This window comes from Rhizoctonia solani, chromosome 4, assembly GCF_016906535.1.
Source record: "Rhizoctonia solani chromosome 4, complete sequence".
Classification (NCBI taxonomy): domain Eukaryota; kingdom Fungi; phylum Basidiomycota; class Agaricomycetes; order Cantharellales; family Ceratobasidiaceae; genus Rhizoctonia; species Rhizoctonia solani.
This window is the reverse complement of record NC_057373.1, coordinates 85,715-101,005: the sequence shown is the minus strand read 5'-3', so window position 1 is coordinate 101,005 and position 15,291 is coordinate 85,715. Positions and strand designations below refer to the sequence as shown.

General features: G+C 44.5%; 3 protein-coding genes across 3 annotated transcripts; all 3 read right to left on the bottom strand.

Moving 5' to 3' along the window:
- Window positions 1-4,947: 4,947 nt before the first annotated feature.
- Window positions 4,948-6,204, bottom strand: RhiXN_00030 (Fungal specific transcription factor domain; the record flags this gene model as incomplete). Its single annotated transcript, XM_043319849.1, has 4 exons — window positions 4,948-5,148; window positions 5,204-5,323; window positions 5,379-5,888; window positions 5,935-6,204. The coding sequence occupies 4 exons, from the start codon at window positions 6,202-6,204 to the stop codon at window positions 4,948-4,950; spliced, it is 1,101 nt and encodes a 366-aa protein (XP_043178861.1).
- Window positions 6,205-8,440: 2,236 nt separating this feature from the next.
- RhiXN_00029 (Fungal specific transcription factor domain) lies at window positions 8,441-10,236 on the bottom strand (the record flags this gene model as incomplete). The annotated part of the gene is made up of 6 exons (XM_043319848.1): window positions 8,441-8,644; window positions 8,702-8,827; window positions 8,877-9,180; window positions 9,258-9,463; window positions 9,522-9,817; window positions 9,867-10,236. The coding sequence occupies 6 exons, from the start codon at window positions 10,234-10,236 to the stop codon at window positions 8,441-8,443; spliced, it is 1,506 nt and encodes a 501-aa protein (XP_043178860.1).
- Window positions 10,237-14,072: 3,836 nt separating this feature from the next.
- Window positions 14,073-15,284, bottom strand: RhiXN_00028 (Retrotransposable element Tf2 protein; the record flags this gene model as incomplete). The annotated part of the gene is made up of 1 exon (XM_043319847.1): window positions 14,073-15,284. The coding sequence occupies one exon, from the start codon at window positions 15,282-15,284 to the stop codon at window positions 14,073-14,075; it is 1,212 nt and encodes a 403-aa protein (XP_043178859.1).
- Between the last annotated feature and the right edge of the window lie 7 nt (window positions 15,285-15,291).

Genomic DNA, 15,291 nt, shown 5'->3' with positions numbered 1-15,291 from the left:
TATCATTGCATGAAAAGTGTTCGGGACCAAGTGATCAATTGTATCTGAAAAAAGGAGAATATCGCCTGAGCTGGCATATTAAAGATTAGTACGCAAATACCAAGACGGATGGACAATAATTAAGTCAGATGATTACACCTAGATCAAGACCACATGGCATGTCATATCTAGACAAATGTGTATCAAGAGGGAGCATTACCAATTTGCCTCAATTATCTAAAACGGGACTTAGCTCCAGGGTGCTCAATAGTTCTCTTAACAACTCTAGAGAACGCTGGAGCTCAGGTAATGAAGTGAATAACCCGGGACAATTTGCGAGCAAAAACAGCCCAAATGTGAAATCTGGTACTTTGTGGCAGCTCTTTCATTTGAATTGGCGCAGGAGGCAGTCGCGCCAGTGCATAAAACTTTCGGTTCAAAGGATTCTATGGCGGTCCCGCGAATACCTAATGTTGATGGTACCGGAAAAGAACCTAAAACCTAAACTATGCCCACCCCAAACATCGAGGTTGCAGTTACCTAGACACCCGTAACTCGCCTGTATGCCTCTCTCATATCTTCCCACCACGTCGCCCTACCCTCGGCACTTGTCCGAGCGCATACGTCCTCCAGCATACGAACTGAGTCATTTCCCGACGTATGTGGACGAGCACATTCAGGCACCCCCACAATGCGAGATCTAATGATGTATCTGTGACTAAGCTTTGTCGTGTAAGGTCTCTACTTATTGGATGTTTATATGTGACTCGGTCGGCGACGGCGTCGCCTAAATAACAAGTCGTAACACACACTCGATATTGATGATAAGAGCAAAGACAAGGAGAGTGGGTTAGAATCCGGGACCTTATAAAGTGCCCGGGTTCGATACATGCGTAAACAGAATAAACCAAATGAGCGTATATAGTTGGTAATCAGTCAGGAGTAATGCTAAGGGGGAGGTGATGGTGTATTGTAAGGGTAACGCATACAATCGAGCTAGACCTACAATGATTGCGTAACCCTTACAGGTCGCTGATACACCAGCCTGTTTGATGCAGAGTAAAAACAAGCATCAAATAGCACAAGAAGCATGAGGGCCTACAATTATCATTGGAATCTTCAGGAAAGCGTCTGGGTTGCGTCCAGGTTTGATCCGGTTCACAAGTCTCATTAGTTTGCTCTGAGCCTTCACCACCCGGGCATCCAGTGCGTCTGCCCCGCATAAGGACTGCATTGCGTTAGAGCAAGAGCGGCAGATATTTCGGTGGAAAGACTCACTATATAAAGATAAATAGATACCGCCTCGCTCCGACACTCCTGCACAGCTAGCCTTCCGATAGCTAACAACAGGTCTCTGCTTTGACACGACGGAATATCTATCTTGCCTATGTCATCTTCTATTTGATTGACTATTTGCAAGTCTACCGGTGCTCCCGCAGCCTGGGCATCCTTCTTAAGGCTGTCGATATATGCAAAAACAAGATGAACTGGTCAGGGATCCCAATCATCCATTGTAGGCCGTAAATCTTCCCCGTCCTCGCGAGTCTTTCACACAGCTTGAGAGACCACGGAACATAGTATCTATAGACAGCCACTCAGATATAGCCACCGGATCTAATGCTAGATGAACCAATGCTAACTAACCTCCAAGATAATGGCCTACCAGTCGTAACGTTGATAGCTATGTCTATCACCACCAAGCTCTTCAAATTAATCTGAGCTTCAAGTACGATGCTGGCCAAGCAGGGAGGATGAGGTAGAGGGTAAGCATCCAGAAAGTTCGCAGCAACTGATTCGAGGAGTTGAATAAAGAAGGCTAAAGTTGTTGACTTTGATTGTATGCACATTGGCTATATAGGGTTAACCAATTAGCTAAAGTACAAGTTAGATGATGCTACAAGATACCCACATGTCGTGCGTGATCGAACACGGTAGAAGCGTGCGCCTGTTGCTCCCCCCTGGTGCTTCGTTGTTGCATATGGTAATCCGCAATGCTGTTGCATATTTTGTCCCTCAGTAACTGAAACACCAGTCTTCCGCCTTTGTCTAGTACACAATATTTGATCAAACACCTCTTCAGCTCAGATATCAAGATAAGTCTAAATCATGAAGCTAGAGATTCTGAGAATTGTCTAGTTATTGTTTCTTTAACCTGGTGCATTGTTTTGCTAGGTTCAAATACTGTCAATGGCATCCATCGGGCGTCTACTATAGGTGAGCTAGATATCCACATGAGAAGGAAAAGTGCTTACGCCATTGCAAAACAAATGGCAGTGAATTACCCTCTGTCATACGTCCCAGAGCCATTGGCGTACTACATAGTATCTCCTTCACCTCCTCCACGTCCTCCTCATTGTCAAACTCATTTATGTTCAAGTTGGACATCAGGATCGGAGAGGAAGACTGGTTCATCCCAGCCACATTAGGCCTAAAGTAATCTAAATCGAGCATAGCAACAAGGTTTATTGCACTCTACACCAATGAATGAGCCTGCCTGAAAGAGCTTACTGCAACAGAGCTAAACAAGTCGTTGTGTGGGCTTGCTTGATCCAAAGCTATAATTGGGTCTTGCAATAGTCCTATCTGACATGGAGCCATTGATTCAGTCAGATTTGGTTCAGCCATGAAAGCATCAAGTAACAATATTGTACTTGGGTCGTATATTTGCGGTGGACCCCAAAAGTGCGGATTTTCTGAACACGAAAAATCGCGCGTTATATGCGGAGTGTTGGCAAAATCAGACCAGTTTTTCCATGAATCCGCATCCTCAACTCACCCTTGTGTGTCGTCGAGGTGCGGATTCTGCGATTTTAGGTGCGGATGTCTGGCAAAATCTGGACGTCATGCGGATTTTCCGTACTTTTGGGGTTCACCGTGCCGCATTGCACTTCTTCCGTCTGTCGGTTCGGACTCCATGAGATAAACCAGCAGGAAGGTGGTTGAATACACTGACCTTGGTTTACACGTACGAAATCCGGTCAATGATCTCAGATATGGGTGGCGAGATGGATGCTGGTTAGACGCTGTTCAACATCTGAATGAATCTTATATCATAGTTTATGTTGAGATCAGGGTGAGCACGTCAGCCTGCGTTAGTCAGCATATGCATGTGGTTTCATATTCTAGCGGACCAAGGATAACTTAATCATAGAACTTGTGAGAGCTCCCATATTGATATATGTAACCACAAGTAGGAGGCTAATCGGAAAAATAACCGTGGCCAAATTTTGACTGTTCTGAACTGGATTTTTTGTCTGCCTGGACTGGCAGCTGGGTAGGGGCGCCACCAGGGCTGACAAAGTTCAACAGCCGCATCGCTATTGAACAAAATAATCGACAAGATATAAGATATCCAATAACTCGACTTGTGACTCACATGATGACTCACACGATGACTCGCCCAGTGACTCGTGTATTGACCCGATCTATCTTTCCTGTACACGTATCTACCCACTCCTCATGTGTATATAAGCCCGGATCTCAGTACATCTCGACCCATGGCTCTCACTTGCTATTCTAGCTGTTAGTATTTATGAGACACCCGAAAAATATGCTAATACTGAGAACCAACTTGGTAAGACTTGAACTGGCGCATTCACAGTCCAAACTTGCACTGTGGTGTGATAAGATCCTGAAAATCAGTACATCAGTAAAAGTTTCCTTTTTTCAGTAGGGTATGGCCTGAAAATTACAATGTTAGTATGCCTCCCTCAGCATGAATCAGACTATGGAAGAATTGATACCTAAAATCAGTATGTGTTGATCTTGATTTCAGCTCAATTCTCACTTAAACACACGCACTAATTTTCAGTATTATAACCTTGTACAGTGTTGTGGCCTTGGGGTTTTGGACTCTTGTAAGGCAACAGCATGTGTACCTAAGAACTTCTAGGTTGGCTGCTATACTCTGATCCTTGGCCTCTTGGTATCATCTACCCTTGTAGTAGATGGTGAAGTCATTTCCCAAGGTTGATTATGTTGTTATTGCCACGCACTGGGTATAATTTGGTAGAATATAACTCAATCTTACTCTTTGATTGCCTGAGGTTATGTTTGCAGATAAGACTGGTGTCAAAGTACCAGGGAAAAGGAAAGAACGGAGGCCCCACGATATCAAGCACACAACCGCCAAGCCTTGGGTACTATTGAAAAGCCTACACCCATATATCCTATATTTACCTGCTTCTCGGCGCCATGCGGGATATTAGTGCACTCTGTTATGGACAGAGCTTGGGATGTCTATCTGAACAAGTGGTCTTACCAGAATGAGTCAAAATTAATACTGGTGGCAGTGGAAATAAGACAACAGAATGATACGTGCTTTAAGTGGTTGGATGTTTTTGCGTGCTTTATATCGCCCAAACGGTGACAATTGAGCGCCACTGTGGTGTGTTAAGATCTTGAAAATCAGTATATCAGTAAAAGACATCTTTTTTAAGTATAATGCGGCCTGAAAACTACAACGTTGGTATGTCATCCTCAACACAAATCAGAATAAGGGAGAATTGATAACTAAAGTTAGTATATATTGACCTTGATTTCAGCTCAATTTCTGCTTAAACACACATCCTTATTTTTGGTATTTTAACCTTGTACAGTGGAGTGGCAAAAGAGGGATGTAACTTGGATACATCAGCCTTCCTGAGAGTTGTGTTGTTCCAGAAAGCTCAGTAGATATTCTCTTGACATATCTAATACTCAAATTGAAAATACTTACAAAGGGCAGAGGTAAGATGTTTGTTATGAGCTTTCTACAACTGCCGTCTATGTATGAGACTTTGTTGGATGACTAGCAGTGTGTATAGGATTAAAGGGAACTGGGCAACTGTACAGTGCATGGAATGGAATTGACTGAAATAGAATGGCTTCACATACCCTAAATACAACCCAACAATACAAGAAGGGTCCCAACAATCAAAAACTGATATGAATGCAGTCCAACAGTGACATGCCCACCAATAACATAGTTTAAACACCTAACACCCGCTTTCTAGCTTCACCTACGTCTGACCATATGGTGGGTCTTCCCTCGGCATTGGCGTGGGCCCAATAATTCTCAAAAATTTTTGCATTATCATTAACACCATGACTTGGGCCATTGATTTTAATCCCCTGAACACGTTTCCTTATAATGTTGCAATCTTGCTTTTTACAAGCGGCAGGTGCGCACTGCAGAATGGGTAAGTCATTAATTAGAGCAAAATTAGGATGTACTTGCAAGTACAAAGTTTAATATCAGGAAGTTGTCAGGCATGTGCCCTGGCTTAGTGCTATTTAATAGTTTAATAAATTGCTTGAAAGCCTGCTTGACATGGGGTGTATTGGAAGAATCTCCGCACAATCCCTATGTAGAAGTCACAATCAAGTTCAAAGGTGAAACCACCTAAGTAACAACTTACCATGTATAAGTAGATATAGGCAACTTGCCTCCAGCACTCTTGAACTAGTATTCTTGTTGCCAATAAAAAGGAATCACACAATTTGCTATAGATTGGTTGGAAGTCTTGAATTCTGCGCTCAAGTATGGTCACTATTTCAGGTGTGGGAGCCCATCTATCTTCTTGCATTGCATTTATCTTGGCAAACATTGCCACAAATTGGTCTGGTGTTCCATGAAACCATTGAGTCCCACTATTGTTTTCAATCTCCACAATGGGACTGTATACATGTGAGAAGTTTTGAGGAGTACAGTCATATTGAAATAGCATTGGGAGGTCCATCACAGCTCCGCACAAGACGTTGGTGTGAGCGTAGTAGCAAAGGCTAACATTAGCATGCTGCAGTAATGATGGTAAATTAATTGGTACACCAGCCGGTTCAGGACAGAGTTGTCGGAAGATGGGTGCTGCTTCTTGCATGAGAGTCAACCATTCACATGCTGGGCTTGCAAATAGGTGAATAACTATTGTCTAAGAATTTGTTAGCAACTGAATGATAGGGGTGGTATCTACTCACCTCAATAGTAGCATCTAGCACTCCTATTGATGTTTGCCTTGCCAATTTGTCATTACCAATGTTTTTGCCATTCACCAGCTGTTGCTGTACTTGACTTTGCAGAGTCAAAATCATTGAAATATCAGATTCTTCAAGAATGACTCCACGCCCAAGTCGACCACCAATATCTGCCAGAAGGGTCAAAGTCCATCGCGCCTCTTGTCCAGCCTTGAACTGCTTTGCCACAAGGCTACAAATAGCCCAAGCCCTTTTCATAGGCTCAAACGCCATTCAATGTATCCAGGTTGCGTCTCAAATACTCTTTGAGTCTGGATTATTCAAGAACGGATGAGAGATACGTACAATTTTGTAGTACAAATGGTAAAGCATTGCTCTCAACACTTCTATCCAGTGGGAGTGGTTGGAAGATCACTTGATATACACCTTCTGGATCTTCATCGTTGCTTGAACATTCTTCAGGCTCTATGTTGGGAGGTGTTCTTGTTGATCGGTCAGAATGAGAAGAAACATCCTTGCTGAAAGAGTTTGTGGTGCTATTGCTTGAATTTCCAAGGCTAAACAGAGCATTGAGAAGGCTGACTTGTCCGGACGTCATTGAGTCGGGATTCTTACTTGTGGGTGATGGAATGGCCGCCGAGTTGACATGCAGTAGCCATGGGTGTTGGTCAACACCAAGTATGGGAGGGTACTGGATACGGTTGCTCTTGTCTCCCAAAGATTCCAGTGTAATTTGTTTGCATGAGCCACAGTCTTCAAGTAAACCCAGTAGAGTTGGCGTTCCAGTCAAGTCCTGCAAATTACTTGGTGGATCCATACGGCCAGGTTTGCTCCAGGTGGAAACAGATAGGGAAAGATCAACAGAAGTGGAAGAGAGGGCAGTTTGACTTGTACAATGGTCTCAAGCCTTCTTCTTCCCTTTCTTTTCCCGTGGTGCAGGTAGCGTCCTCAACCGTTTTGTCCTTTTGCTCAGGATATAGATATATCCAGGACATTCTAAGCCTGATTTCTGGCATCTCATGCATTTTGGCTGTGTTTCATTGCACTTTTTACGCCTACATATGGTTAGTTAATAATATTGTATAGGGAGGAAAAAGCACACCTGCACTTGCATGTTAGGCATCCAGCGCCCAAACGAAGAGGTAGGGTAGGCATGTGCTTGGCCATATTTGAAAGATTCAAGGAGAGCAATAATAAGTAATCTGTGAGCCCCGGACTGCTGTTGGCGGTCCGCGTCAGCTTGCCGATAATAATAATATAGTGCTAGGACGGTAGAGTTCTATTGAGGAGAATATCACGTGACTCCGTGTTTCCTCTCCTCTCTTTTCTCCTCTTTTGTTCTTAGCGTAGTTTGCCTCAGTTTTGTGAGCGGTTTGCCTTGTTTCGCATGTAGCTCCTTAAATATAAATAAAAAAAGAATATCACGTGATAGCCTGTTGGGCTGGCATGCCAAGCTTATTGGAAAAGCGGAGGTATCAGAGAATACGCACTGCGTGGAGCCTCAGATTTTTGGGTTGTCAAAACAACCGCAAAATGATGCCGCTTTGGCGTTTTTTGTTTGTTATGGATTAACTGAGTCGCCAGCAGATTGGGAGAATGTGGATGCCATGAAAACTTGCCTACGGTAATTTGGTTTTGCCTCATCGCATTTCTTCCGTCCACCAATTCGGATTGCATGAGATGTCATGAAGAAGGCAGTTGAACGTACCGACTTATTTTTGCACATGCAACACCCAGAAATTGATCTCTCAGGCATGGTATTGAGAGGAATGATGAGTAGACGCCACCCAGTGCCTTAATCAATCTTGATGTAATGTCATGGTGCAATCAGCACGAGTACCCGGGTTAGTCAGTATATTGTTACATGGGCGTCGTTGCCCGATCAACACCGTTTTTTGCTTGGAACCAAACCCCGAGCTGCCATTGGTCTCAACAAATCTTGGGGATGCTCGACGGCAAGGGCTTAGAATAAAGGCGCCTGGCCCCAGCCCCACGCAGGCAAACCATCCTGAGCGATCGAGTAACTTAATCGTAAAACCCTGACAGTTCCGATCTCGGTGCGTGCGTAACAACAAATGAGAACAGGTGGACAGCTATACCCGAAATATGATTGCTTAGAGCTGTACCTTTCCGTCCGTCCTGATTGGTGGTTATGCAGGCGCCGGAAAGAGCTGCCAAAGTTCGACAACCCCATGGTCCAGCACTCTCTTGCCCTGATTTGGCTTGATTATTAGCTTAATGATTCACTTGAATACAACCGTAAAGGATCTCAGGTCATCACTAGCATACGATCCTATCGTTAACTTTGACAAAAGCTACTTTTATTTGCTTGTCTGCTCTAATATGTACTCCTGCAAACCTATGGGATTAAGTCGACAAGTTCGCATGCATGGCTGAGATGCAATACTATGTATATCATGAGTTAACCAAATGCTATGCAGGTACCGAGAATTAGTTGATTCGAAATCGAGCTGACGTTTTCACAAACTAAACCTAGGGTCTTGGCAATTTAAACTCCGGTAATCCGCCAAGACGCCTCTCGCAGATCCTTCCACTGCGCAGCCCTCCCTGATGTATCTGTCTGATTCCAGACATCCTTCAGTATACGAAGTTGATCGTGTCCCACAGAGTTTGGGTTAGCAAATTCGGGCAAAGCAAGGAAGCGGGAGGTTATCGTTTCTCGATCAACAGGGTTGATTGTGGCTAGGCCCACCTGTTCAAGATATTGTAAGAATAGACGTGGGCGCACTAATCAATTAAGAAAACCTACTATCATTGTTGGGATTGCTAAGAATATATCTGGGTGACGTCCAGTTCCAATAGCGTTAACAAGCTTCATGAACTCCCTTTGAGCTTTCTTTACTTTACGGTCATTCGCATCTGCTCCGCCAAGTGCCTAGGGGGATTATAGCACAACCGGAACGCTGCTCAGTCTATAGGCTTACCATGTACATATAGATCAATACAGCTTCACGCCACCCCTCTTGCACTACCCTCCTCTTAACCTCCATCGACACATCTCTACTTTGAGACGGCGATATCCGTATCTTCTTCACATCTTCCTCAATTTGTCCAATGATTTCTGGGTCCACGGGCATACCCAAAGATTTTGCATCTTCCCGAAGGCCTTCCGTATACCCGAATAGTAAGATAAATTGATCTGGGATACCAAGCAGCCACTGGAGTCCCTGACTTTCCCCCCTCCTCATAAAATCTTCGCAAAATTCGAGAGACCACGGAACATGATACCTACTCGTCATGTCGTGGTAGACCATTCAGTAGACTGACCAGTGTACTGTATATATAAATGCAAAGCCGCTACTCACCTACACAATAGTGACCTGCCGGTCGTAATACTAGTGACCACATCTGACGCCACAAAGTGTCGCAGGTTAAGTGTTGTTTCAAGTAGTATAGCCGACATAGCAGGGGGATGGGGAGGCAAACATGCGCACAAGAATACTGGGACAGCCAATTTAAGGAGACGTAGCAAATAGGCGTAGGGGACCACAATGATTTGCATACTAATCAGCTGCGTACTGAACCAATAAGCATATATTCAAGATGGATAAATTTTGAAGTGAGCGAACCTCCAGCATATTATTTAATGTAGCATTTGCCCATTCTCTTTCTCCTTTACTTGCGGGCCATTGCTGCACCTGATAGCTAGTAATGCTATCTGAAACGTCATCCGCCAGTAATCGAAAAGCCCTCTCTCCTTCCCTGTCCAAGGTTCGAGATTTGATCAACTTCCCCATTAATTCGGAAATTAAGAGCATCCGAGAACGTGAGGAAGAAGATTTCAAAAATTGATCGATTACTGTTGCTTTTGCGGTGTGGGCAATTTTCTGGGGATCAAACACTGTCATCGTGAACCATTGAGCGTCTAAGATATCTTCAGCAATGTAGTCATAATCAACATGTAGGATGCTCACAGGAATGCAAAACAAATGGTAGTGAATTACTTTCCACTGTGCGATCCAGTCCCAAAGGAATTGCGAAAAAGATCTCCTTTATACCTTCAGGGTCTTCATAGTCGTCTTCAAGTTCGTGTTGGTTTTGAAAAGGATCCAAAGATGAGTAAGATGTAAAAGTCAAATCATGTCCAGTTCTTCGTAAAGGACAGGAGTCTAGTTCCGCTTGAGATGCAAGGATTGACGTGCTGGTTGAAAGAGCTCCTGGTACCGACAATTGTTGAGAGGGGGTGGGTCGAGAGGAAGGATTGCTATACGGCGAAAGATCGAGTAATGTGACTGCAGTAGCCTCGCAAAAAGATCGTTCCCAATCTGCATCGAAAGGAAGCATGGGATGTGAGGATGAAACTGAAGAATATTCAAGGTCATTCGAAGCCTCTGGTACATGTTGAAGAACTGATGACGTTGTCAGGCTTGATTTTAACTTGGCAAGCGTTTTCGCTTGTTCGCTAGGAGGCCTGGGTGCTGGCTTTGTCCGCTTTTTCCCGGAGAGTTGGGTGTACTCATAGCTGCAGTCCGACCCTCTTTTAATACATCTAATCACTAATCAGCAAGACTTCCATATGTACGCGTATACTCTGGACTAAAATGACTTGCCTGAGGCAGCTTGGTTTCGTCTCATCGCATTTCCGGCGTCTGTAAGTCAAGTTCAAACAGTAACTAGGAAATAAGGAAAGAAATCGGCCCCTTACTTGACTTTACAAGTGTAACATCCAGTAGTTGATCGAAGAGACATAATGGAGGATGAAGACGTTTGGATCAACCCCATCAATATCCATATCCACGTGCTCTCTTATAGTAGCTCCGGCCACGAAACGCTTGAGGCTCAATCTATATTCTTGAAAGGGTTACCCGATTCTTGGATCTCGACTGATGAACTAATCCCAGAAGTAAATTTAAGTCTTTCCCATTTCTGTCGGATAAGGTCAATGCATCCGGAGATTTGCTCAACTGAAAAAAGGCAGGTAGTGTGACCATTAAAATGGCTGATCCAAAACCAAAGAATACGATAGAACCTGTAAAAGCTCACAGATCCGATTGGTCAAATAGATATCCAAAATCAGCGCCAAGCCTTGGGTATATTCAATAAAGTTTTGGGAGCTTCCTCCAGTGCCCTTCCGGATCCTCCGAAACCAACTCAAGCCGCCCCCTACAGAATCACCATCTTTTCACATTGATCTCAGGAGTCTCTGAATTATATGAGCCCGAAGCGAGTGATTCGATCAATTGGGCAAGGCAATATATTGCTTTCGACAACTCACACGCAGCAGCCATGACGCTCTATAGCTATGAGAACTGGAGCCCTCCTAACTCGATCATAGTTGACAATCAGATCCCACGCATCTATCGTCACTCTAAATCAACAGTATATAGTTGACGGACCCCGTTTAGGATCTAAGATCAACGCTGATCTTCTGCATCTGGTTGGTTACCGAAGGTGAGCTAACCATCGATATGTAACTTATTCCCAGAGTAAGCCCTTGGCGTAGATCAAATTGAATTAAAGCCAATTTAGACTAAGCCCTGGGCCGGTACACAAAAAAGGGAAGGGAAAATATGAGTACGTAAAAAAGAGGAAACGCGCATACAACAAGGACCGGCAGACGGATGGGGGTGGGGGCCGGAGAGGGGGTGCCCCGAACCGGGATGCCATCGGGGCCAAGCCACCGAGCGAGCTGGGTGGGCGGCCAAATCGGATCGTATGCGCGTAGAAGAGGTGCGGGCGGGTGGGACTAACGGAAAATAGTGGAAAAGTGGACAGGACAAACTCTGCTGCGAGCACAAGGTGCTCGCCGTACGTAGTATGGAAGAGAAGTAATAGGAGGCGCAAGCGCCGAAACGAAATGCTATAAACAGTGCGCAAACACGACACCTACCAAGTGGCACAGGTATATATTTTGGTTTGATGGACCCAGTATAATTTTTACGCCCTCCATAGGACCCATTGCAAAACTCCACTTATTGCATTCAAAGCGCCCAAGATATAGACTTGCAATCATTGTTGGAATAATAAACAATACACCCAGGTTTGGTTCCGCCAATCTCTCAAATCCTGGGTTGATTTATATTTGGCTGAGCCACATCATTGCTTACAAAAGGCTTTTGACTCGTGTTTTGCTCTTGCAGTGTTTTCAAGTTGCGGCGTTGGCGTCATCTTAAGTTACCTCTTCCTCAGGGTTGCGCATGTAAACCATACGTTACCACACTCTTCCTGAATACGTAAATTTATAGTTTTATTGAGCTTGTACACATACTCACTGGTACATAATGCATACTTCTGCTATGTTTAGGACCTCTGGCACTTCTTTTTCCATATGCTATGACTGATGCACCTAAGATGCTTCTAGCAATTCTGTGCTTTTCTGCCTCTCATGCATTTTTTTATTCCTCAAATCCTGTTTTATTCAAGCACATACACTCATCACCTCTCTATATATGTGTCAGTAGCATCTTAGGTTATTTCACTTGCTTGTTCTAGAGTAGCATGGCAAGAGGGGGTGAGGATGTGAACTCTTGAAGTTAGCTGGTTTTAGTAGCACAGGCTTTGTTTTGAGTGCTAATATTCTGCAAATAGGTACTAGGCCTACTTCTCAGTCCTTTTGCACTTTTTGTTTGACAAAAATTGTCCAGGAAATGTGTTGTACACCACTGTAAGGTGGGTAGACACTAGTGGAGCAGGCACTTAAGGCTGTATCTAGTACACTGCAAGTCCAACTAATCTATCTAATCTAGGCTAACTGCTGAACTAACCGCGTAAGGCAGCAACTACTGGTCTATCTACAATGACAAGAGGGCCTTAGGCCTGGGAGGTGTGGTAGGTAAAGGTAAGGGGTGAGCATAGGTACTACTGGTGGCCAGCTACTTAGCTGGCTTCTGATATCCCCCTCTTTGAATAAGAGACAAGGTAAAATTGACTTGGGGTTTCCAAGCAATTTTCCTGCTGTATTTATAACTAGAGAACTATCTACATGGTGGTCTGTGAGCGTGTGAAAGGAAGAGTACATTTGAAAAGAGAAGCATGTTGCAGGTTGCGTATGTGTTGTTGTTACAACCTCCTTACATATACCATTAGATTTGCCGGATTTTTCTCTTATTTTTAGTATTTTTTCCGAAACCTTTAGCTTTTGTTTTTTAATCACGTGATCTCGGCGCTTATTATGCCAAGATGCCGCGCCGAGATGCCGTGCCAAGGGCGCTTAGGAGGAATCCACGCTTCTGCGCAGCCCGCAGCACGCTTCTCTTTTCACATGTAGTCTTCTATTCACACACGCACAGACCACATGTACTTAGAAGTTTTGTCTATATATACAGCAGGAAAATTGCTTGGAGACCCCAAGTCAATTTTACCTTGTCTCATACTCATTTGAGGAGGATCATCCAGCCAGCTAAGTAGCTGGCCCCCACTAATACTCAGACATTAACCCCAATATTTACCTACCACACCTCCCAGGCCTAAGGCCCCATTGCCAGCAGTAGTTAGAAGTAGAGCGCCTTACGCGCTAAGTAGTATAGCCTTAGGATTAGATTACATAAGCAGTGTCTGTATTAGTTATGGCCCTAAGCACCTGCCACTAGCAAGTACCCACCTTACAGTGGCGTACAACAGTTGTACACCACTTGTAATGTGGGTACTTGCTAGTGGGGCGGGCGCTTAAGGCCGTACTACTACAGACAGAGCTAATCTAACTATGTACTGAGGCTATACTATTGCCGCTTAAGGCAGACTTGTACTGGATGCTAGTGTCAAAGGGGCCTTAGGCCTGGAGGTGTGGTGAGTGAGGTATAGGGGTTAACGTCTGAAAACTACTGGGGGCTGGCTACTTAGCTGGCTGACTAATCCTCCTCAATGAGTGTGAGACAAGGTAAAATTGACTTGGTGTTTCCAAGCAATTTTCCTACTGTATATATAGACAAGGACACACTATTTACATGGTCTGTGCGCGTGAGAGAAAGAAGTACATGATGGAAATAAGAAGTGTGCTGCAGGCTGCGCAGAAGCATGGATATCTCCTAAGCGCCCTTGGCACGGCATCTTGGCATAATAAGTGCCAAGGTCACGTGACCAAAAAAGTAAAGATAATGAGTTTGTAATAAAATGGTAGAAATATTAGAAAAATTGGGCAAATCCAATGGTATAAGTTAGGAGGTTGTAACATTGCCCCCCCCTTAAAGGCTCTTGGCGGAGTCACAAGCCTTTTTCAGTTGTGACTGGTTGAAGCAACGGATTTCTTCTTTGCTATGTTCTAACAGCTCTTCAGGTTCCCATGAGTTGTCTTCTGGACCATATCCCTTCCATTTGATCAAATAGAACCACTTTCCTTGTTGTCTTTTGGAGTCAATGATTTGTTCAACCTCATATTCTTCCTCCCCTTCTATTGTTTCAGGAGGGGGGCGCTCTGGGAGTGGTTGACTTGGGGACTCATGGACTTTGGATAGTAGCCCCGCATAGAATACATTGTGTATCTTCAGGGTGTCAGGAAGTTCCAGGCGGTACGTGTGACTAGAGATCTTTTTGGTGACCTTGAAGGGTCCTAGTTGCTTGGGATCTAGTTTGTTGGAGTTCAAGCGGATCTCCACATTCTTTGCGTCTAGCCATACTTTTTCCCCAATGGAATATTCTGGGACCACTCCCCTTGTTCCTGCCATTTTCTCCTTTGTCATTCTCAGGGCGGATTCTGCTTCTTTCCATTCTTGGGCCAGGGTATCAGCTACAAGATTGGCTTCTGGTACATTTGCCGGGACGTTGGACAGGTTCATTACCAGGTTTCTTCTGTAAATCAGCTCAAATGGGGTTTTTCCTGTAGCAGTGTGCTTGGCATTGTTGTACGCGTATTCTGCTAGTGGTAACCATGTTGCCCAATCCAAGTGATCTGCTGCTACGTATGACCTGAGGTAGAATTCTATGAACTGGTTGACCCTTTCTGTTTGTCTGTCCAATTCCAGGTGGTAGGCTGACAAGAAGGCTGGCTTGATCCCAAGACATTGGTACAGTGCCCTAAGGAATTTACCTGTAAACATAGTTCCCCTGTCTGAGACGGTTTTTACTGGTAGGCCATGGAGTTTCCAGACGTGATTGACAAACAAGTCCGCCAGCCCTTTTGCTGTGACCTTTTTGGAGGTAGGGATAAAATGGCCAAACTTGGAAAACAAATCAATCACTACTAAGATAGCATTGTGTCCCTGGGACTTGGGGAACCCCGTGATGAAGTCATAGGAGATTGTGTGGAAAGGGAATGGTGGGACTTCTAGGGGTTTAAGGGCAATGACCGGTGCATGGGCTTGCCGGTTGGCTTGGCATATTGGGCAGCATTTGACCCATTCTTTAGCAGAGGATTTCATTCCAGGCCACCAATAATTCCTGCTGACAAGTTCAAGCATCCTTTGT